This window comes from Ornithodoros turicata, chromosome 2 (assembly GCF_037126465.1).
Source record: "Ornithodoros turicata isolate Travis chromosome 2, ASM3712646v1, whole genome shotgun sequence".
In the NCBI taxonomy this organism is placed as follows: domain Eukaryota; kingdom Metazoa; phylum Arthropoda; class Arachnida; order Ixodida; family Argasidae; genus Ornithodoros; species Ornithodoros turicata.
Window position 1 is genome coordinate 50946977 of NC_088202.1, and position 25009 is coordinate 50971985.

Sequence of the window (25009 nt, forward strand, 5' to 3'; positions counted from 1 at the left end):
ATGCGTTCTGCAAGGCAACGTTTGAGTTACAAAGAGCGTATGCATTGGTCGTCCTAGACTGACAGGAACAATATTTTTATTACACACTCTTCTTTGATATTTAATGTCAATATAGGCACGACACCTATTTGTCGTAGCTTTCACCAGTGCGCGATGAGAAAGGCATAGCCTCTAACATGCTTTCCACATTGTTGGTCGGAAGGAAACCGCTGCACAAGTTATCCTTTGTGAGAGTTTGTTAGAGAGTTTGTGAGCTTATTTTGTCAACTTGACTGTCAACTCTTGATACTTAGAACGCGGTAAGGGGTCTGTATCAGCAGCGAATTTTCCCTTCGATGTCCCAGACTTCTGCTGTCAGAATATCAATCGTCGGTGTGCTTCTCCTGCTGCCACACATGCCGCCACTGAGCAAAATTCTATAACATTCCTGAAACAAAAAGTAGCCTGATTAGGTTGTGTTGTATGAACCTCGTATACACGTAGAGCCTATGCACAATATGCAAAGTTGAGCCATGCAAGCTTCCGGGTTTGCCGTAAGGTTGGTTCAGACTCTCTGTTTACTGTTGCGCTTGTGTGTTACGTCCGCTCACAGCGAATCATTGCAATACCCTTGTGACCCTTGTCGCGGTTACGCTTAACCGTCGCTACCCAACCAAACCGCGGTTATCGTGAACCACAGTTTGTCGTTGTCACACGGCAGTTTGTGACATGTTAGCAATGACCACGTGATTGTGACACAAGCGCCAGGTATATTTTGATTACTCTGTATATCATGAAAAGATAGGGATATAGCGGTAATTAAAAGACTGAACAATCATTAAATTCACGGTACGCACGTGATTATTTGCGGGAAATGTCATTACACGCGTGTTGACGTCGGGAAATCGGAATCGCGAAACCGTGGTTACCTCCCATGGAGGAAAGAAACTAAGGAGATGCCCTAAGCGCTTCTCCCAATGCAAGCGGACGTCCTCTGCCCGCGCATGGCATTTTGGTTAGTTGCCCACACACGTACATGACTCATAAGCGTCACCGCAATACGTCATAAAACACGGCGTCCTCCATGGCCGCGGCGTATCTCACCTGCATACAGAAACGAGCCGAATAACTTGCGGCCAAATAACTTGCTTCCGCTTTCATAACATATCTTTGGAGTTAGAAGTTATCATACCCCTTGAAACACAAAACAGATAAGCTCTGTGTGGAAGCAATGAATCACTAAATAGCTAGAAGACGTACGTACATCATCGTGACACTACCGTTTTTTTTTTTTTTTTTTTTTTCTGTTTTGCTGACCTTTTTCTGTGATTTATCAGGCGGCAAATGTTGAAACACCTCATAACCTTCAAATTATTGTGCAAATGGACTCCTTGAAGGTAGGAGCTTTGCTGAAGATGAGGTTTGCTACCAAGCCTCCGCGCAGACCGCCATAACACCGAAACATGTGGGGATCACGTCACTGGGCATCTATATATAGTTGCACAGGGGTGACACAAACCCGCCATTGTTGTAACTACCCTCAAGCGGGTGCTTTTGGCAAAACTGCCATCTTGTCCTGGTCACACGTCATAGAAAACGTCATTTTCAGGTCATGTATTTTTACCGCTTACAGACATATTTTCGTCGTCGTAGCGCCAGGAGATGAACGTATTTTGCCAGCGTAAACTAGCGGTGCTTCTCCCGCAACATGGTAGCCCATTTCTCCATAGTTCAGTACATCGCATCGGCCGAGTCTTAACGCACGGTCATCATTACATATTTCGAAGTCGTCAACAGTACGAGGCCTTCTGTGTAAAACTACGCGTTTTACTGCGAGATTATCGGATAAAAACTGCCGTGATCGAAAGACATCCAAAACGTCACGCGGAAACAACAACCGCTGATCACGGGCGCCGCCATCTTTAAGGTCACGTGTGCCTTGACGTTTGCTGTGACATGCGACCGGGACCTTGTCAGGATGCGTTGCGTTCGCCCAGCACGCTTTCGTCTACGGAGCAATACATTGGATGCGACCCCCGTGTCTAGATATGCGTGGTATTACCAGGAGCAACCGCTAGAGGAGTCCCATGGCCCTCTGTGCCAGAGCCGTATATTAAAAGGGAGTCTGGCCATTAATGGGTCATGCCTATACCTGAAGCTCCACCCACTTTTTCAGCTTTCCGACCAATGAAGTCTTGAAATATGGGGCGCTATCAATCAGCCTATCCTCACTATTTTCCCCCCTATCCAACATGGGCAGCGCCATTTTGGGTGGCAAGTGGATTGGATGGGATTGAAATGGATACCACTCGCAATCTGCAAAAGTACTGAATTGTTGGTGCAAATTTGATAAGCTCCACCTAGGGAGCGTAAGGCACGTCGGGAATTGTCGTCTGCTTCCGTCGTTGTACCGCTACCGGTAGAACCACCTGCTGGGACACGTTCTGTTGTCGGTATGATTTTTAAACAAATCTACATGAATAGTTGGAATATAAGAGGCAATAATGTTTAGATCCATGAAATCCAGCTGTTAAATATAAGATTGTACAGCACAGCGCCGTTTTTGTTATGATTTCGTTGTGATCGCCGTGTTCACTAGGCCTAACACCGGCGAAAAAACGTATTATTTTCAGTTAGATATCGATGGATGAGCATAAGTTGAAACTGATTTCCGGGAAATTTATATTAGGATGCACATTTGCAGCGTAAAATCAGGTTAGTATGTGAAAATTTTTTGTCACGAAATCCCCGCTTCACTGTGTTTGTTTTCGTCGCCATTTTGGGTGGCAGTGAGGTGTCATGGCGACCCCCTTGATAAAGAGCAAACCAATCAGTGGAGCGAAACTGTGATTGACAAGTCGAGCCTCTTTTTGTGACTCCTCCCAATGGCCAGACTCCCTTTTAATATACGGCTCTGCTCTGTGCTAGCCCTCTCCTTAGTTTATTTCCTCCATGTTGCCTCCCGAAACCGAAGTTGCCTAGCTCAAGTTTCCAATAACGGCGGTTAGCGGCGTAACCTCCGTGCGGTCGGCCGTGTGACTGCGGCGAACGGCGGTCACGTGTAACCGCGGTAGCCTTAACCGCTGATAGCGCTGCCCGTGTGACATGGGTATTAGACGGTGTACCGTCAACGCAGTAACGTCGAACAGCTTTTAGCAATTCGAGTAGTACACAATCGTTAAGAAACCCATTGCAATACGTTTGGGGCGCACTGTAATAGCGAGTTTTAGTAGGGCGGAAGGAGTTTACGATAACGCTTCCGAAAACTTGATAAGCCAATCGCCCTGTTTCTTCTTGTAAAGAGGAGGACGTCACATTGCTCAGCTTCCTTTATCGTATCGCTTTCGTAGAGTTCTTCCGATGTACTGAACTAACACCGAATTCAGGTGGTCGTTTTCGTGCAGCGCAGTGCAGTATACCAGTGTGGGTTCAGCCTAGAAGCGAACGAAGAGCGAACAGAAAGACCGATGAACCGCGACGCACGTTGGATTTGAGCGGCCGTGCAACATGCACGCTCCAGCCAGTGCAACCTTTACAGCATCGGCTGTTCAAGGGAGACTTCGGAACGTTCTTTAAGAAAATAATAAAAGAGGCTTTTGGTACATATTGGGCGCTCAAATAACGGATATGGGAATGGTTTCCCTCTTCCGCGTAGTATCATGCAGAAATATCAGCTAATCTAAACCGGAACCACAGTCGGAGCAGGAGGTGGTCAGAACTTTCCTTTCCAGAGCGCCCGCGCGAAGACCACGCATGACGTCACAGGGTATGTAGATGCAATAGAAGCAGCAGAAGTACGCGTGCTCGCGGCTGGTCATGGGGGTGTAGGAGCAGTGTTCCGTCATGTGTTCAGGCTGTTACGAACATGTATCCATTTCGTTTGACTCGGACGAGTGCCACGAAGCTTCTTCGGAGCCACCGTTGGACGTGGGCATCAACATCAGTGTTGCACGAGCGTTCGCCGCGTCTGACAACGAGTCCATCTTCAGAGCCTCATCTACAATCTATGTCTTTTTGGTTCTATTAAACTTGTATCGATTCTCAAAGGCGGTAGTACCTACACCACGTTGTATATTCATACCTCTTTGAGTCTTCTTTTTGCGCACGCGCCCCATTGAGTTAGCATAGGAGCACACGGGAAGAGCGTTGGAAGAGCATGGCTCTGCAACACTTTTCTTTGGAAGACAAATAGCTGGTGCATCAGACGTGCTCTGATGTTGAACATTTCAGATTCGAAATGGTGTGAACATATTTTGCTCTGTGCCGAGTTATTCCACTGACTCAAATCTTCCGGAGCGCTGCCTTCCACACACGGTGACGCGCTTTTTATCTCTCGGGAGTGTAAATAAGCAACACAGTAGAAACCGACTTGTTGCCGCAAGTTTTGATGAAACTCCTCGCACATCCTCCCTTATCTCTCATTATGGCACAAAAAAAAGAGAGAAAATAACGGGAAAACTACAAGGCGTTGAATGCAGACAAGCACAAATCAAGCTGATGCATACCCAGTGATGCAGGACGGCCGCCCAGTGTTACTTGCAACACGTTCTTCCAGCGGCGGCTCAGAGCCGCCGCTCCTCACGATTCAAAAATCGGTTTTGTGACGTCTGCGCCATTTTCAGTCGAGATATTCCGTAGCTGCGTTCGAAACACGTCAGTTCTCGCAAAAATGACCCCCCCCCCCCCCCCCAGAAGCCTGCAACCGATTTTCCTTCCGCAGTCTCCATGTAAGACCGCGTACCCACATGCGGAGAATCTGCGCGGAAATGCGAACGCGGCGCGGTAAACTCTTGCCGCTGGGCGGGAAAAGCCATCTCCGCTTACCGCTTTTTGGAGATCGCGCAGTGAACGATTTTTAGTGGCATCCGCACATGCTCGGCCAATCAGGAAGTAAACGTAAGTTGCGTGCGTTCTTGTTTTTCTCCGGACACCCGCACGGAGAGCATTGACGGCGTCGTTGACTGGAATGTCGCAGTGATGCTCACGTTTTTCAACCGGCGAATTTTTATGAAGGAAATAAAATATCATTATAAAGCGTCGCATTAAAATGACTTTTTGGGCCTACACTGAAGTAAAATTTGGGAGTACAGGTAAGTAAAGTGTAGTGTATTGACTAGTGTCAGGAAGTTGAAAGCTAAACATTATTAACAAGGAAAGAATGCGCTATCGCCACAGCGAGTGAACCCAAAGCCTGGGTTTCTTGCGTCTGCGATGTTGTAAGAACAGAAACGTTCACTACAAACAATAGGCGCTTTGCAAATTTGCCTTCCGAGCAGCGCCATCTGGAGGAGTCCAACTGAAGCTTCTCAGAGCTGCCATTGTTGATGAGTCTTATAGCGCGGTAACGTTTGAGAGACGCTATAGTTGCTTCGTGGACTCGTCCCGCGCTTATCGATGTTAAAACCTTCGACTTGCTTCTACTACATGTGGCTTTTATAAGTCTGTCACGATGCCCGTGAACTGCTGTGTGTCGCTGTGCACACAGCACGGCCGCGTCGACAAAGCCGGATGCAAGGTAAGAAATGCATTCTTGCTTTCGTGCAGCCTAAAGCATTCGCAGTAGATGTCTTGCAGCCTCGAAGTAGTACGTGTTACCTCCTACACGAGTTACAGGCATAGTAGACGAGATGTATGCATGGCAATGACTGTATATGATGAACTTGAACCATCGTAATGTGTATGATGCGCTGCTGTGTGCCGGCGTTAGTGCAGGGATGTGCATGGTAGTGGTCTAGGTTACTAGTTAACTTATGATTACGAACGGTTGCTTTATTTACCTAATTGACATAACTATCAATAAATGTAAACCTACGATTAAGTTCTCTTACATGCAGGTATCCTACCACTGTTTCCCCAAGGACGCAGACCTGCGCAAGAAGTGGATTGTTGCGATCAAGCGTGATGAAGGGCCATTTTTTGCTGTCTCAGATGCAACTAAGGTCTGCTCCCACCACTTCCTGGAAACAGATTTCCTAGCAAATGTGGCAAATGGTCACCGGCATCTACAGCAGTTTGCTGTGCCGTCTGTGTTTTCGTTTGGTGAAACCAAGCCCGCAAGAAAGCCACCTCGCCAAAGGACATCGCCACCCATGCAGCATCAAAAAGGAGATTGCGCGACATGGCCAGTACGCAGGAGGTTGTTGAAGGAGTTGAGAGGCAATGCACTGCAGAGACTCAGGAGCCAAGCGAGGAGCATGGGGCAACGGAAAGCAACAAAGAGGATGAACCTATTGGGTCATTCCCAGGCACGTTGGAAGAACTGCCAACTGTTGCTGTGACAGAGTCAGTCAAAGAATGTGCATGCACGGAAAAAATAGCCCAGCTAGAGCAAGAGCTTGCAGCGGCTAAGGCATCGGAGATGGCAAGGAAAGTGGAGCTCGACCACCTTGAACTCAAATTGAAGAATCAGACAAGTGAAATTAATGTGCTTCGTTGTCAGCTCGCCTGCTACAGCGTGAAGAAGTGAGTCCTTTTGGGATTGAACAGTTCAAAGAAAATGATGAAGACATTCAGTTTTACACAGGCCTTCCAAGTTATAACCACTTTCTGTCTCTACTGGAGTTTCTTGACCCAGGGGAAAATGGGAAGAATGTAAGGAGAAATGAAGGTGCAAGCAGCCTTCTAAACAGTGAACAGGCTGGCAGACCTCAAAAGGTCAGCGTGGAGAACAGACTGTTTCTTGTGCTCGTGAAGCTTAGGCTTGGTGTGTTTCACCGGCACCTTGGGCGCCTATTTGGTGTGTCTGTCAGCACTGTTTCAAGAATGTTTTCGACATGGGTTGATTTTATCTACTTGCAACTGGGGCAGTTGCCACTTTGGCTCTCACGACAGGCAGTGGACGAGAGCATGCCACTTGCCTTTCAGGACATGTACCCATCAACACGTGTCATTTTGGACGCCACAGAAATTAAATGTGACGTACCCACATCATTTGTCACGCAGTCAGGACTCTACTCTCACTACAAATCTGCACACACATTCAAGGGGCTTGTTGGCATTTCTCCAAATGGAACGGTCACTTTTGTTTCTGAACTGCTCACAGGAAGTACGTCAGACAGGGAGTGTGTGCTGAAAAGTGGCTTTTTGAGGCTGCCGTTCGATGTGGGTGATTCTATAATGGCAGACAAAGGCTTTAGGATAGCTGACGTGCTACACAGCAAAGGCGTGGCACTGAACATTCCACCTTTCCTTGTGCGTGACCAGTTCACCCAAGAAGAGGTGCAGGAAACACAAAACATTGCTGCACTGCGAATACATGTGGAGACAAGAATTCAACGAATCAAGGGATACCATGTATTTGACCGCCCAATTCGAATTTCCCTGGTGCCACTGGCAAATCAGATGTGAACGATATGTACCATCCTTACCAATTTTCAGGCACCTCTTCTAGAGGATGTGTGTTGTGGAGACTAAACGGCTGTGTTGGTAAGTACTTCTTTTGTAAGTGGGCATAGCACTATGTTAGAATTGACCAGAAGTGAAGTGTGCGGAACAAACGTGATCAGTTAACTGATGAAGGAAACGTGTGAACAGCTAAACAGCAGCAAAAACATTTATTGACATTTCTACTCATCAAGAGTCTTAAAGCTCAGCTACGCCGATTTTCGAGTGTTACAGAATGGAATGGTACTCACACGATGTGTTCATAAGGGAACACTGATTATGTATGCAAAATAGTTATTCCAAACTCCTCGCGGTTTTCCGAAAAAGTGAATTTTTAGTTTCACTGACATCCCGTCTTGTGGCCCGCAAACCCTGTGTCGACGACACATTCGTGGTCTGCCCGCGCTCCGGCTTGGCATGACTTTTGGCTTAGTTTCTTCCGCCAAGCCGGCCAGTTTCTTCTGCCGAGCCGTCTGCTGCGCATATTCACATTTGGGAAGTGATAAACAGTTCGCTATTAGGGAGCCAGTATATTTCTGGACTTCACTGAACCCACGAGGAACGTGAGTTTTGCTTCCTTCGACTGCAAAGCATTTGCTAGGCCCGTACAGACTTCCTGGTGTGATTCGTGTTCTGTGCCGCGTGCGGAGAATGCGTGAGCGTTTTGCTCCCGTCTGCAAGAACACTTCAGCATGCAGTTCCAATGTTTCAAACCACAATTTTCCGAAAGGCGAAAGAGAAATCTATTGACTGCAACAATCGGTTACAACTCCGACTGGGTGCCACCTTCGAAAGCAGCGGTTTGATCTGTTCATCTGGCTCATACGAATGTAACGGAAGCAATGCGCAACTTGTTTCACAAGAAGCCGAAGATGTCTCGTCCGAGATGCTGTGCCAACCTTATCTGCAGCAGGAGATTGCAGGGGCAGGACTAGGCAGCAGATAAAGGTAAGACGCGTAATGTTAGACAAGTCAGTCATGCGGTGCAAATTGCATCACGTAGAAGAGAAAAATACGCTATCTGTCAGTTACTGCTTCATCCTTTAGAGATTACGCCCCAGCGGGTGTATTCTCAGTACAGATTTGGAATCGCCTTATTTGTTAAATGGTTTCGCAGGCATTCTGGCACTACCGAAAAGCTTGCACTCCACGTCTCAACTATCACCGTCTGGGTTTCAAGCTGACTTAAGGCTGTCACCAGTGCAAACCAGACGCCCCTTGAAAGTTCATCTGTTTTTGTTGACGGAACAGTGACACCTGGTACTGAGATATTTCATTTTCTGATTAATCGAGTGCATTCCATCACTTCTGCTCGACTTCTTGTGTTCGTACACACTTGCTGTTGCTCGCTAGCTTAGAGCAACCATACCTGAGGTGCCAGCGCTTTCAGAGTACATTTAAGCAGTATCATCGGATCATATGCACGGCAGCACATCTTGTGTATTTTGAGTAAGGTATAAATTCAATGTTGGGTCAGCTGCTGTATTTTGGTCACAAATAAGGTGTTCTTCCAGAGCGCTCAAGGGCAGTTCAAGCAGTTTCATGTGTGCAACAGTACATACTTTTTCTCAGTTTCGACTAAGATAAATCGAAATCCTCCAGTTGATGTCCTTCGGTCATAAATTGCTTTTCGAGACATTCAAACAGCATCATGTGTGCAACAGTACATACTTTTTCTCAAGTGAAGTAAGGTAAATCTGTCCGCCGTGGTGTTCTGGCAGTGCAGCAGAAGCTTGTGTTGCATTCAAGTGGTATCATGTATACAAAAACTTGTTTTATGCCTTTCTGTAGCTGCTGTACTAATATTGTGAGTACAGAGACATTCCTGCAGAACATATCGGAGCATCTTGTGTGCTATTGTTTGTATCATCTGCAGCAGTATATTGATAATGTTAATTATTCAATGACTTCAGCTAACATTTACATTCTTACTTCCAGGTAAACCTGTCACGCAGATGCCCTACCCCTTGCCCTACCCCCTTGGTATGCATTGTTCAAGATTGTACCGAAACAATCCACCTGGAGCATTATTCTTCAATTGGCAGTGGCATTACTATCACAACACACCACATACTGCATGTCTATGGTGCGTGTACAATGCATCAAACCTATTCTCAGGTACAGGCCAGCTGGTACGCAATTACAACATGAAACAACTGACACAGAGACCGTAAAGTCATGCCTTTTCCTCCGCGTCTCGGGTTTCATGTTATTATCCTCACATGCAGCTCAATTCGCCCGTGCTGTGCAGCATGAGCAAAAGCATATATTGTTTGTGGTCACATGACACGGAACATAAATACAGTGAAACCTTCCTATGTTGGACACCCGCGGTGCAGCCGAAGCGTCTCCTACTTATAGAGGTGTCCGAGTTACAGAATATGACGGCAACAAAAAATGGAAGAGATCAGAGCTGTGAGAAATGTCCCCCTTCTTCAATTTAAGGTCCTTAGTGGTACCTCTACCCACTCTTCACTGATAATTATTACTGATTTTAGTATATTCAATTCCGTTCAGATTCTACTCAATGGCGTTACCTCTGGAGCTTTTCGAGCAGCAAGGACTTGTCTCTGAAGCGTCAGCCCACTTCTCATAGCTTTGGTACAGTGCTCGTTCAAAGGCTCTAGACAAACTGAAGACAAGTGTTCACATAAAGAATTACAATGGTGACTGACAGCACTTGTTTTTGGACTCTAAAAACTAAAGCAACAAAATGCTGAGACCAGTATAGGGGAAAAAAAGGGGGAAAAAGTCAAGGCCACTGGCTCATTTTGGGTCTTTTTAGTGCAAAGATGGGCCGTTATTGAGGTAATTTGGCCAGGGTTTTGTCCGACTTTGCAGGGAAAACCCTATCTTACTTCCAAGATAGGGAGGTGTCCGACATAGGGAATTTCGTCCCCATGTAGTTTCAATGGGAGCCTGCCCGTGCAATGAAATCATGGGGAGTAGTCCGAGGTAGGGAGGTGTCCGACTTTGGAGGTTTAACTGTACTATAGAGCATTCTACATCATGTAATCTAACAGTTGCTCACGTTTAGATATTTTAACCATGGAATTTAGCCTGCATGCACCATACCATGTCCAAACACGAACAACTGCTAGAGAGCAGCATGTACTGTTTCCGTATAGCACTTATGGCTTGCGTCCTGTGATCGGAAACAGTGGTGTCTTTTTTCTGCTACAACCAGTAAACTACAGTAAAGATTTAGAAATACTGTGTCATACCATAAAGCACTATGGGAAATGGCAGTTTGAAAAACTGGAGAAGACTGTCATTAGAATGGAGGACATGTTCTACGGTGAAATTTTTTACAGTGTGTGCTGTACCACGTAATGCACTGCAGGCCTACCACAGTATGGTAACGCTCTGAATACTGATTTGCTCAAAAAAGGAATATGTGCGTTTCTTGTACTAACTTCCCCTTATGCAAGGTTGTAGAAAAATGTTTTCAGCTAATGGGGAGGGTGATGACATCATTCTGGAGTCTCGTTGACCTACAGTGTGTCGTGTGTGAAGGTCATTTTGAAGAGTGTAGGTGGTACAAGACTGTGTTCCCACATTCTTGGCAGTGTTGACTAATAACCATAATAAAGTAGAGGGTACATTTGTTGCTTCATATATTTGTGTCATGGCAAAGTATGTAGAGATGCATCTGTCTCAACATGCAGGTGACAAAACTGCTTTTTATGCCTAAACTATGACAAATAGTTCGGTTCAACACCACTAATCATGTGCCGGCCTCCATGACATGTCTGTGACATTCCAAAGTGATTAACATGTCCCATAGATGTGTGCAATGCTGAAGATGACTGTATACCTTCTATGGATTCTTGATTCAAGAAAAGTACTGTGTGATTTGCTAACAGCGCCTGGCTGTACCTTCAGAATTCTACATAAAAATACGTAAAGTTTGCCGAAGGAAACATCATGAAGGTCCATAGCGAAAGCCCCTGAGACGAGGGATAGGAAGGGACATATACAATGTCTCAACATAGCGTGTTTATGTCCCTTCTTGTATCTCCTCTTCAGGTCTCGCCATCATGGACACTATCACCAGCTCGCTTGCTGTTGAACCGTTCTTTCAACGATAAGGGTCACTTTCATGGACTGGATGGCAGCCAACATGCTGTCAATAAAAAGAATAATGGAAGGAGCTCAATATGATCCTTAGGCTGTGCGTGGTCATTGCTTTCTGACAAATGGTAACTTAGAATTTCAGGACAGTGCCTGCAGTGGTAGTATTCTTGTGTCCTCACCCTTGACGCCCATTTTGTGTCATCGGTCACCTGTAATCTGCTAATATGCACATAGCTAAAACAAAGTATATTTGTATTTCTTTGAATGCAGTTGATACAGCACATTGTTTTTTACATGTTCTTTGGAAAATATAAATAAATTCTCTACTCTGCAAGTCTCCTGTCAGCTCTACAGAGCAGCTTCGAATTTCACTAGAAGCCACGTGTGAAACCTAGACCAAACTAGCGGTGAAGGTCCATATAGGTCATAGGTAGATATTATTATTATTAGATCATAGGTCAGGCTTAGATCCTGGTTGGTAGCAACGCATTTGAATCTTATTAAAAATTGGTGCAGGAGGTGACCAACATAACTAAATACACCAACTGACTCTCACAAATTTTGTGGTGTTATACTTTTGAAACAACATTAATACGCTGCAGTGGTTTTTTCTCCTTTGTTCCTTTTAACCTAGAAATATTAGGTCTTCGGCATCACCAGCCTTATTTGCTGAGCATGCAGTTATTTACGTTGAGCACTGCAGTTTCATATTTGTTTCTCTGGACAAGCAAGCCCGCTTCCCCATTTTGATAAGAGTCTTTCAGCTTTGACAGGGCATTTGTGGACAAGGAAAACATTTGGACTATTGTGTATTTTGCTATGAAGTGCACCGTACAAGGCAGAGGACACCATCAACCATTTCCACCAAGGTTATTAAATTTGTGATATACCTTTTGAAACTGACTAATTTGGTGGCAAAGTTACTTGAGTGGCAGTTGTGCAATTTTAAGCACATGTTTTAAAAAAATAGGATATGGGAAGTGCTGACTGGTTGAACATGTGGAGCACCCAATATAATAATTGGGGGTTTACGTCGCGAGACAACTGAGTGTGGAATACACAGCACAGTGTAATGTTCCTTATTCTGGCAATGTTAGCATGGTTCAAGAAGTGGGAAATGTTGCACTACCCTTAATAACACCTGTTCGGCCCAGCAAACAGGATACACATACCCTGATCTGAAGACACTATGCCTAACTCAAAAGCAATATGAGATCGACCCGTACGTGTTTATTTGCGAAACTATTATGAATGAAATATGGTATATATATGGTTCTATAATGTGGTATAGAACAATGCGCACACTCAAGTAAACATGCAAAAAATACGTATAAGGGCTCTCGGCCAACACACTACAAAGCTACATCCAACACTTTTTGTGCGGGGCAACTCTAATGAGCACTTTCATATAACCGACGAATGGTTCAACGAATGCAGTTCGAGTGGTCACGATACATTCCTACGTCGTTCATTGCAGTCGCGCTATGATGCTGCACAATATATGTATCTCGTGTAACAAGCCTGGAAATCGCTACGATGTGCATGGGCGGAAATGCTGCCGTCTTTCTTTGAAGACCAGTCCTCTGCAGGTATATGCTCAAACGATCACCAAGTCTCACGTTGTTGCTCAATCGCTCCCATTCCTGCACTTGTAGTAAAAGCAGCAAACGGGTTGACGGGAATGGCAGCTGAACGGTTGAACTGCGAAGTTCTCGAGCACAGAATCACAATTTCACGCCGAAAATGATGTTGAGGTGAGTTCGCGGTTGTTGTTTCCGTCATTCAATAGTTCTCGGGATTACCTCGGACGAAACGCTCATCGTAGCCGGTGGCCATAACTGGATTTCCTCGCAAACGGGAGAAGACACCAGGGAAGTCAAAGAAAGCCTCAGCTTTCATCCAATCAGACGCACGATTATCTATCTACGTAGATGGAGCAGGTTTATCCCATCTACGTCACAAAAATGGCTGCGCCCATGGCTTGTTTTGGTTTCTTTGATGAATTAATTTTCGTAATAGGAAGACAAAATTGAGAAACGAAGGTGCGTTTCGGGGGCAGTTGGATGTGCTCGTTCTGAATATCACAACCGTTTCAACACATCGGGAAATCGGCGTAGCTGACCTTTAAGCGGTAGTACCCCTCATCCATTGCAGTTATGACGTAGAAGAGGCCCGTGTAGTGCCTTCCAAGTATGGCAGCAAAGTTTTGAAATAAAAATTGTCGAGCACTTCTCGTATGCCTTCCCACTCGCTGGGATTAAACCTCACCCTTTCTATAAGAATAAAGTCTATTCCATAAACAACAAAGTCACCCCAACTCATGCCTGAGACACCCATCTGTCCAGCCAACTGAAAGTAGTATTGGTGGTCTCGCTTCAGTTCTGGCACACTGTCATTCACACGGCAGCAAAAGTCTAGCTCTGCGAGGTCACAACCCTGGTGCTCACGTAGCGAATATGGACACTTAATCCCAACCACACCATAGGAGCCCTCAACTGGATCGTATATGACACGGTCTGGTGATGCCCCAAGCCATGGAAAGCGGGGGTTAACGAGGAGTCCACAACCACTGACCACAGCATTGTGGCCCATCTTGTGTAGCACTTCTCCATACCGTTGTGCGGCTAGCGGTTCGTTAGAGATTCCATACCTGCAAAACATGTACAAATTCAGATGGGTGTCAGTTGCAGGTTGTCATTTTATCAGCGCAGTGAGCAAATTATGAGAGTATTTTGAGGTTATGTACATTATTTCTAAGTAAGCAAAAATAAAAAGCCAAATTATAAACAAATGAATCATTAATTGATTGCAGGTACTCTGGAGAGGTCCTTCTGACTTGTGAAGTTTTGGAGCCCTTTCAGGGTCCACTCTCTGCGCTTCAAGACAACACCAAACTGCGAAGATGTCACACGGTGCATCCTCTCGTGGTGCCACATCGAGCTTTTAGACTGTTGCCGGGTGCCTTTTTCAAGAGCCCCTGCTGCTTCACGTGTTTTCAGTAGCTTCTGTAACACAGACACCATGCAATGTTTGTAATAAATAATTGTGAAACATGCAAGTATTCTGGAGAAATTAATGCTTCATGTGCCAATTTGCTTGAAGCTATGAAATATTAAAGTTACCTGCACAACAAGGCTTTCCCTGAGGCAAAGTGGAGGGTCCCAAGCTGTGGCAGTTTCAAAAAATTTAATGGGTGGGATGGCCGTTGTGGTTTGGCAAGCAGGAAAGACACCAGACACTAGTGCATCAAAATTTTGTGGTAAAATTGACTGCTGGTAGCTCAGGGGTGATAGGACTGATGCCGAGCCAAATCTCGTTTTTGTGTGCTCATGTGCAGGTGTCATTAGAAGGGCCTTTGCAAACTGATTTTCAGGGTCAATCGAGAGCTAGTGAGTTGCAAGCATTTGCTTTGTATTTTCTTGTTCGTGCTCGTCTTTAGGGTGCACAAGCCGCTCCCTAGGTCTCGCAACTTTTGGAACCACTGCACCACCCTCTTTCACCTTCCTCCAATCGACGGATTGAATGGAGGTGCCTTCATCTTCAGTGAACTGAGGTCGACGTACGATTCCACGTGAAAGTTGTATCCACGGTCAAAACTCCTCTCGGTGCCCGATCTGCGGACATAGAAGTCTCGGATGCTTTTGTGGGACAACGTCGGTATGACGGAAAGGTCCCTGCTCCATCCCGTTATTGGGAAAACAGCATTCTGCAAAGGTCGCAAAGGTAGTGGACACACCATCGCGACACCAAAACTGCTCGCACCACTGCGTTGGGTTGTGAGTGAAGCGGCTCGAGTACACCACTCATCCACAATGGCGGCATCTGCACAGTGTTGCTCGAATTCCCGAGGCCCCCACAGTGTTGCCGACCACATTTTGCAACTGGCCTATAGCTCGACTTCGCTGTCGTTCGCCATCTTGTCAAACACGGTCTCAGAAGCTCTCGCTGTGGAGAGCCACGCGGGCGGAGGCAGTATCGCTGGGGCGCACAGGGGTGACACAAACCCGCCATTGTTGTAACTACCTTCAAGCGGGTGCTTTTGGCAAAACTGCCACCTTGTCCTGGTCGCACGTCATAGAAAACGTCATTTTGAGGTCATGTGACTTTGTTTACATGTCGTTTTGCCGCTTACCGACATATTTTCGCCGTCATAACACCAACAGATGACCGTATTTTGCCAGCGTAAACTATGTGGTGCTTCTTCCGCAACATGGTAGCCCATTTCACCTTAGTTTAAGTACATCGCATCGGCTCGGTAAGTCTTAACGCGCGGTCGTCATCACATCTTTGGAAGTTGTCAACAATACGAGGCTTTATGTGTAAAACTGCGCGTTTTATTGCGAGATTATCGGATAAAACTAATTACCGTGATCGAAAAACATCCAAAACGTCGTCCAGAAACAACAACCGCATTGTTTACAAACGGTTTGGCCGCCGTTCGCGGGCGCCGCCATCTTTAAGGTCACGTGTGCCTTGACGTTTGCTGTGACGTGCGACCAGGACCTGTCCAGGATGCATTTCGTTCGCCCAGCACGCTTTCGTCTACGGAGCAATGCATTGGATGCCACCCCTGTGTTGGGGCGGCATGCAAACGCGCGGCAAGCGGCAGGCGGTTGCGAACATCTCTACCGCCAGTGGGTACGCGGCCTAAGGGCAGACTCACGCGCAATCGCGTGGTCAGAAATTGCGCGTCACGTACGTGACCCCCTAGAGCGTAATCCAAACGTTCGAGACGCACCGTATCACAGAATTACCCAATATTTTGAAATGCCATTTCTCGCTCACTTCTTGCTGTACGCATGTGAAATTTGGTACGCAGAATGGAAATGCCCCTGGCTCTGGCCTCATCGACCGCAATTGACGTGCTACGCTTATTGTGAACGGCGCGCAGTTTCATGTAACATCCACACAATCTTGCCTGTCAAGTGGTCCACAAACGCGGTCTTGACGTCAGACGATAGAAAAGTTATTCCTCTATCACGTACTGAAATTTCACGCGCGTATCTTAATATGCGAGGGAACTGTCGTTCGAAATCTGGACGCGTGTGACATTTTACAGCGTCTGCTGAAAACGCGCGTCACGTGACCGCCGCGATATGTAATCCAACCAGCAGTACAAAGCGGTTTAACTCATACTCGCAATGTAAAACATTTGATAAAAGAGTACGTTCATCCATCACATGTGCTATAACATAGGTTGAAAGAGCGGAGAGACCGGACTGGTGGCGATCGAGCATGCAGTCATGGAAAGTACTTGAAGCTCTTCTGCCAATGTTTCATGCAGGAGCTGCGGTGCATGTCAAGAGAATCACCAAGGCTGTCATGCTCACGAACTCGCGTAGCGCTCTCCAAATGGTGATGAATCCCACGTTCAATAGTATTCTAGCACACTGTATCAGAACATCACGTGGCCATCATAAGTCAGTCGATAGAGATAACCCCCGCAATTAATGCCTTTACACGTACTACAGCATCAGTGGCATCGAAAGGGCGGACCAACTAACATCTGCTGCGCAACACAAAAGTATCCCCAGTTTGCCAACCCGGGAGATAGCGACAGAAAATACGCAGCACCCTGGGATACAGGACATCCTGCAAAATTTCGACAAGATCTCCGTTGAAAAGACTTTCCCGCAATACGCGAAACCTACTTTTCAGGTTGCGAACAGGAAATCACAAAGTCACAATTATACAAGATTGGCCCCCTGGACAACACAAATTGCAGACACTGTCAGCAAACGGCAGACATCGAACACATCCTGCTTCATTGTAGTGCATATGCTTCGGTGCGGGAAAAATACCTTGTACACTGTAAGAATTGTACGCTGGATGATGTCCTACATCCCAGAGGCACTTTCACGGAAAGTAAAAAGTTTCCCAAGTACAAAGCTTATTTTTCGGACTTCTTAGCAATCCTAGCAGTGACCAGCCTACATATTAACTTTCGATCGTCATCACGCGGGCATGTCGTCCACACGCTGAAGCAGTTGGTTGATTTGGAGCAAGTATCAGACTACGCGGTCGCAGTCCGACCATTCTGGGAGAGGCACGGAAGCTGGTCTCAAAGCACATTAAGCTGGCTCGGGAGAAACAGAAGCCCTATTCGACAGGCGCCGACACGACGTGCTATTCGCTAAGTACAGCTTGGGACACAAGTTCATGGAACACGCCACTTGCGTATTTCTTCATCGGAGCGCTTCCCTGCTAGCTATCACGAGGCGATCGAATAGGAAACGGGTGGCGGGCAATTCTATCCATCTCTCAGTATGTATGCCCACTCCTTTTTGCTGCTAGGTTGTCGCTCCATTGGAGGAATGCGACACCACGGTGTTCCGTAAACTTTTGTCCCAAGCTGTACCAACTTCTGCTGTTGAGGACAGAGATTGAAACCGGAACCGAACCGAAAACCGCTTGGAACTCAAATGTTTTCGAGAACCGTAACGGGAACGTAACCGCAATTCACCATCGGCAATTAACCGAAACCGTAACCTGAACCCAACATTTTTTATCTCGGTTACCGGTTCATAGGAATCGGTTCAAGCCTGAACACGAACAACTCTGGATGGGATATTTGTATGGCTTTACAACTCTGATTAGTGGTGTAGCCACGTGCTTCTCCTAAAGTAGATCTCTTCGTCATCTGTTTTTCATTTGGAAGTTATGTAGACAACACACCATCTTATGCGCTTGGATCCATAATCGGCACACGCATCGTATGGCATGCATTCCGCGTACATCCCTGATGAGTTATGAACTGTATTATTGTGTGATCATTTAAGGTACGAAGCGTTCCACATGCGTTTGCCCAACGCATGCAGTTTTTCTTGCCTTTTAGCCTGTTACAGCACGAGCGTAATGAATGTCTGGTTATTCACAAAGTAAAACGGAGCCAGCAAAAAGCTTCAGAAAGAAGCTTGACTGAATGTGCACGAGATAGTAGAGACTGCAACAAATTATGTTAGGGCGAATGTCGCGAACGGCAAAAGTGCAAAAGAAAATGTTCACTCTTTCTTCGACCTGGCTGATGGCACTGCACCACCGTTTACGAGCGCAACAGATAAATATGTTCATTTTTACCCGTTTGCACATTGTAGCTCATTTTGCGACATCCACGCAGCCTTCAGGTACATCCTAGGGAAACCCGAAAACATACAAGTTCAACTGTTTGGTTACCGGTAACCGCAAATATTAAAGCGAAGCTCGTAACCGAAACCGCTTTCGGAGTTCTGACACTGAATCGTAAGCGAACCGACATTCGTTTCGGTTTCAGTCCGTGGACTCCACCAACGGGAATCAAGAAGACTACTCTCTATGATGGGCCACATTGCATTCTGTCAAAAGTGTCTCCGGTTTTGTACGAGATGGAATACGGTGATCGCAGAGGAACAGATTTCGTTCACGTTGAGAAACTTAAAATGAATCTAGGACTTATTGCGGACTTCGTCCAAACCTACAGTGCTCGCTTCTTTCACCACATGTAAATAGTCATTGTATTGTATATAAAGCAGTCATCTGTTTTCACAGATGGTACATATATACACCGAGACGTTGTCTTCCTTGGCGCCGGCATCGTAGCGGGAGTGTGTTGCCGCGTACTCGCCAGGGGGGCGAAAGAGAAAGGAGTACACCGAGGTGAGGGGGAAGAAAGAAAAATGGAGATAACACAGTCTGGAGCCCGCACTGAACGGTTTAAGTGGTACCAATAAACTACTGGTAACTTTGACTACGTTACATATCATACCACCTCAGCTCGTCCTGGATACAGTCGTGACGCTATCCACACAAGTTAGGCAAACAACGGCAAGCCAGTCTCGTCACCATCACCACTTGGCAGTATCAAGTACTCAAGTGCTACTTTAATTATATTTATCATACTCGTGCTTTACTTGCAATACATTCGAACTTGTGTGCTCTGTACTGTACTTTAGGTACTTTTTTTTTTCGGTACTTTCCTTCCAAGTACTTATGCACGCAGTTGACAATATTAATAGAAAATTTAGTCGCAAAATCATTTCTTTCTGCTCATATTAATGAGTCAGCTGAAAACTATCCTTGTAGCACTTGGCAACTTGGCAAAAATGCTTGCTAAAAGCTTTCTAAAGATAACAGTCCAAACATAATTGCCTCATGTTTTACCACTACCAGGTTTTGAAACGTCCAGCTATACTATCTAAATTTGAAACGCATTGATGAGTTCTTTAAAGGGACGCTCTGAACCGTGGTTCACGTAGACTGCTAGCGATTTATACCTTACAAATGCATCACGAGAACACGCGCACTCAGCTCCAACCGCTGAATGCACTGAGCGCAGTTTTGCCTCCTCAGTATCCACTAATTCACACGACTTCTCGTCCTGTCAAATTTACTACAATGGCGAGGCAAGCGGCGTCATCAATCGCTGCGTAGGTTTGTCAAATCTCAAGGAAACATGATTGTATGCGCAAGCTGTGAATGCATTTAAATCACTTACTGCAAAGACCAGGGCTTCCATGCTTGTGGAGTGTTCCAGCACACAGTGTGGAACAACAGGTATTCTTCGGGCATGCACTGCAAGGCTCTCCAGGTATGAAGACCTTCTGACCCAACACGTTACCGCTGCCAAAATATCATCATATAGGCGTACTTTGGGGGTGTACTGAACTTCGTCATAAATTACGAAAATGTTCCTCACTCATTACAGAGTTAGGCCGATGTGCCTTTTACCCGAACGGCAAATGAACATACTTAGAAATGAGCGTGTGCTTTTGTTACCCAGTACCGAAAAGTTGTTTTTTAGTAACATTGATATGGTAAGGTGGGGCAAGATGCGACATTTTTTGCTTGGCGCCACCTGTCTCAGAGACGCGTTGCTCCATGCGCTTGGAACGTTACTCATGGGTGGCTCTGCATATCCGCTTTATTGCAAATGAGAATTATCCGGATTGGTGTTTGCGTTGAAGAGAAAAAAAAAATTCCGTTACCCCTGCCTGGAATGTAAACACCAGCAAAAAAGGAGCGATTTTCTGTAGTCCTTTTCTGGTCAGCTGTGCAGCAGCGTGTTGCAGGCTTATTCTGTCAATGTAAGTATACATCCTATTTCTTTATTCATTCATGTAGATATATGCAAAATATGGGCACTCTTGGTTATCCGGTGTTTAACTAAAAATATTTATGCATCGGACGGTATGCACGGGGCAAGACGCGACAACTTAATGTAGTTTAAATCTAATGCAATTTAAATTTGATGTAATTTAGAAACTGATAACTCAACTATCAGTTGGCTTTATGCTTGTTCCTCAGAGATTCCCTTTTTTGCTTACTGTATAGGATTCTCCAGCAAATTTTCCTCTTTCCTTAGGATGTTTCCAGCAAAGCAGAAGCGCACTCAAAAGCGAACGACCAGCGACACACCAGACTGGCGGTGCCTTGTTTGCAAAGGACGGTGAACGAAAATATAGCGCTGGGTTCTGTGTGATTTTATCGCACATCATATGTGGGCGGTGGGCTCAAGGGGGCTGTGTAGGTGCTTGGATTGCAAAAACTAATTTCTATGGTTCATTACCACGGCGTGTCTCGTCTTGCCTCGCGCGACGTCTCGTCTTGCCCCGAGGGTTGGGGCAGATAATCTGCATTTTTGAATTTCTCGTTGTGTGTTTATTGTACAGCCGGCTACGTCCGTTCTGATTTTAGAGATCAGAAGCACTAAGCCTCTGAGAATGTGCCTATGGCTCGTTTCCTTTACTTTTTTTTTTGTTGTTGTTGTTGAGAAACTCTAAAAATAAAAATTCCATATTCAATTGCAAATTTCAATCTCGTCTTGCCCCACCTCCCCTAAAACTACCGGGATCAGACCGGTTTTCTCTAATATTTCGTTCGTTATATAGAACAGCGATCTTCCACTACGAAGTACGCGAATAGCGTGTCTAACACAAATTGCAACGCAACAAATTAATCATCCTATGCTAAGTCAGCTAATCACATATGCGCAGGGTTCCACCGATTCCAACACACAGTTTCCTTCAAAAACATTGGTCAGCCTCCGAAAGCCGTAACCCGTCACATTACTCCTTACCCCATGCTCTTATTCCTGATTTAGATTAACGCAGTGTGCGATTTTCGCGTGGGGTTCTGTCAACTCCAGAGCGTATGATCTTCCAAAACAACAACAACTCTGTGCACGTGCAATGTTTATAGCACCATTGAATATAGTGGTGATTGCTTACTGTACGGTTACATCACTAATATGCCAGCTGTGTGACGTGTTATGTGGGTTCGATTCATACACGCACTCTGTGCCCCCACGGTTATCATGCAAGAAGAAATAGGCCCTCCGCAACAGCCCTTGGGGCGTACATAGCCCATAAAGAAAAGAAATAGCGCATTTCCTCAACACACAAGTCCCCTGTGGAAACAAATGGTGCCACAACTTACAGAATCACATCGCATATACTCACAACTGGCATGTTGCAGCAACACCGCCGCGCGAGCACCACACATACCTTCTGTGTGGTGCATATTTCACCCCCTATAAGCCACGAACACACCATACACGTGCTTGCGAGACACAAGTTTCATTACAACGTCGTCGCCGCTTTTTCTTCCTCTTCTTCCTTTTTTCTCGTTTTCTTTTTTTTTTTTTTTTTTTTTTGTCAACGGTAACCAGCCCGAAACGCATTTTTTTTACCATCTTGGTGGTGAACGGGAACCGGAACTAATGAAAAGTACTGTTCAGAACCGGTTCGGAAAACGGTCTAGAGACTTCTTTTTTTGTTTTTTTCGTGAGAGTCTCGGACAAGGATGATATGAAAGGCGTGAAGGAGTTGAGGGATAAAACTGCCATGCTGCAAATGTTATTCAAAATTCCATCTAAACGCGAATTTGGTACGCAATGCTCGTAATCCTTTTGGTCATGCGCGTTGTGTCCTTGTGTATGGGTCAGGCCACAGCTGTGAGTCGTGTTCCTAACTTTGTACTATAGTGAGTGACAACTTAACTCCTACAATTGGGACCGCCCACTCATCCATGGAATGCTCCTACGATTGGCTACCAGCGAGGGAGGCTCCACCCCCAAATGGCGCGCCAATAGGAGGACTCGGGAGGCGGAGCGCTGCGGCCTCTGCTCTTGCCTAATAGATGGCGCATCGGTAGCGCTCGGCTCGGGATATGTGAGCCGCTGTCGTCTGCTTCTTCCGGTACAGCTACGACCTCGAAGCCTCTGCTCTCGCGTAAAGCGCGGACCCCATAACAAGCGACACGCGACGCGCTGCAGAATTTGTCGCTGTCGCGTCTGGTCATGGCGCTCCTTCCTGGTCCATTTGAGCAGCGACATTTCGTCACCGACAAATGATGTTTTTGGAGAAGCAATGCTTATTTTATTCGAGCTAAGTTGTAAATTGCCATAAATATACCAAAAATAGTATTTCATTCGTCAAAACGAGGAGAAATTGTAATGAAGTTGCTATGTAATATTCGCCGTAACGCAGTGGCGCTGCGGTTGAAGTACCCAACGCCCCGCCCACTTCTTCGTCTGCTAGTTTTGTTGGTTGCCCTCTCCACCCTCTCCCTTGCCCACGCGTTCAGTTCTTGTTTCACGCCGCCAAATCTAGCTGGTTTTGTCAAACAACAGGCAACGAACTCAGCGACATGCTACAAATATCTACTGGGAGTAGATGCAGAAATATTGAGCCGCGACAAAGCTTTTTTGACGCTCGTGTGGCGGCAGTGACGTCGATTTTGTCGCTTATCGCGTGTATCTGCCGCGTGTCGCTTGTTATGGGATTCGGGCTTAAGAGATGGCGCAACATTGGCGCTCGGTAAGGGCACGTGTGGTCACCATAACTTTGAACCTCGATCTTGAGACTGGCCGGTAACCTAAATTCCGATGACGCGGCGATAGCAAACCATAGTGCGTAGTTTTGACGATTATGCTTCATGGATATGTCATTACATTACCAAATTTGTGGCCAGTTCGACGCTTCGCTCCGCTCTTTTGCGTAAACATTGTCTCAGCTCATGAAAAATGAAAGAAATATTTGTTCTACTCCTCGCACTGAAATAAATCATTAAAATAATTGTACTGTGTGTTTCTTTTTTTCTTTTTGTAAGTAGTTACGCAAGTATGCAAAAAGGACAGAAATATTGCTGCTTGTTCTACTCCTCGCACTGAAATAAATAATTTAAAATAATTGAACCTCTGTACGCAATAAGGGGGTAAGTCGAAAAATCCCAAAATGAGAAAAGGGGCCTGATATGATTGTCCGTCCCATTGACACACATGCATTTCCCGTTTTTTTACCATGCTGTAGCGGGCCAACAAATCGCAATAAGGTCCTAAGTTTTCATTGGCAGGTGCATACTGGTATGTAGATGTCATTGCAACAAAAATAGTAAAAAGAGGATAAGGCGACTTATCCCCTTATTGCATACAGAGGTTCAATTGTACTGTGTGTTGCTTTTCACGTTTTTTTTTTCTTTTTGTAAGTAGTTACGCAAGTATACTGCGTAGTTTTGACGATTATGCTTCATGAATGTGTCATTATTACATTACTAATTTTTTTGGCCAGTTCGACGTTTCGCTCCGCTCTTATGCGTGAACATTGCCTCAGCTCATGGAAAAGAAAAGAAATGTTGCTGGTTTTGTTCTACTCCTCGCACTGAAATAAATCATTTAAAATAATTGTACTGTGTGTCTCTTTTTTTTTTGTAAGTAGTTACGCAAGTATATGTAAAAGGGAAAGAAATGTTGCTGCTTGTTCTACTCCTCGCACTGAAATAAATAATTTACAATTGTACTGTTTGTGTGTCTTTCTTTTTTTTTTGTAAGTAGTTACGCAAGTATACTGCGTAGTTTTGACGATTATGCTTCATGGATATGTCATTACATTACCAAATTTTTTTGGCCAGTTGGACGTTTCGCTCCGCTCTTATGCGTGAACATTGCCTCAGCTCATGAAAAAGGAAAGAAATGTTGCTGCTTTTGTTCTACTCCTCGCATTGAAATAAATCATTTAAAATAATTGTACTGTGTGTTTCTTTTTTTTTTCTTTTTGTAAGTAGTTACGCAAGTATGTAAAAAGGAAAGAAATGTCGCTGCTTGTTCTACTCCTCGCACTGAAATGAATCATTTACAATTGTACTGTTTGTGTGTCTTTTTCTTTCTTTTTGTAAGTAGTTACGGAACTATGTAAAAAGGCAAGAAATGTTGCTGCTTGTTCTACTCCTCACACTGAACTAAATCCTTCGAAATAATTATACCCTGTTTCTTTTTTCCCCTTCTTCTAAGTAGTTACGGAAGAAAATAATTGTACTGTGTGTGTGTGTGTGTGTGTTTCCTTTTCGTAAGGGTACCGGGACATTTGATCGAACGTCGTTTGGTCGAAAGCTGTTTGATCGAACGCGGGACATTTGGTCGAAGGCATTTGATCAAACACCGTTTGATCGAGACGGCAGCAGTCGTTCGGTCGATTCTTTTATTCGTTCGCTTGGAGCGTTGATGGAACAAAAAAGAAGAAAACAACAAAAGAAATCTTCAGTTCCAAATGCTGTTATCCCATGGAATATTTCACTCTGTGTCATCCGCTCGCCCATAAAC

At 45.4% G+C, this 25009-nt stretch overlaps 1 protein-coding gene across 1 annotated transcript in view; it reads right to left on the reverse strand.

The window, feature by feature from the left end:
• Positions 1-40: 40 nt before the first annotated feature.
• The window catches only part of LOC135383462 (CRISP/Allergen/PR-1-like), a 71334-nt gene continuing 46365 nt past the window's right edge, over positions 41-25009 (reverse strand). Inside the window, exons 6-7 of the mRNA XM_064612901.1 lie at positions 19910-20034; positions 41-427 (exon numbers count right to left, since the gene is read on the reverse strand). Coding sequence (XP_064468971.1) covers positions 417-427; positions 19910-20034 — 136 coding nt within the window. The 3' untranslated portion in view covers positions 41-416. The remainder of the gene's footprint in view (positions 428-19909; positions 20035-25009) is intronic.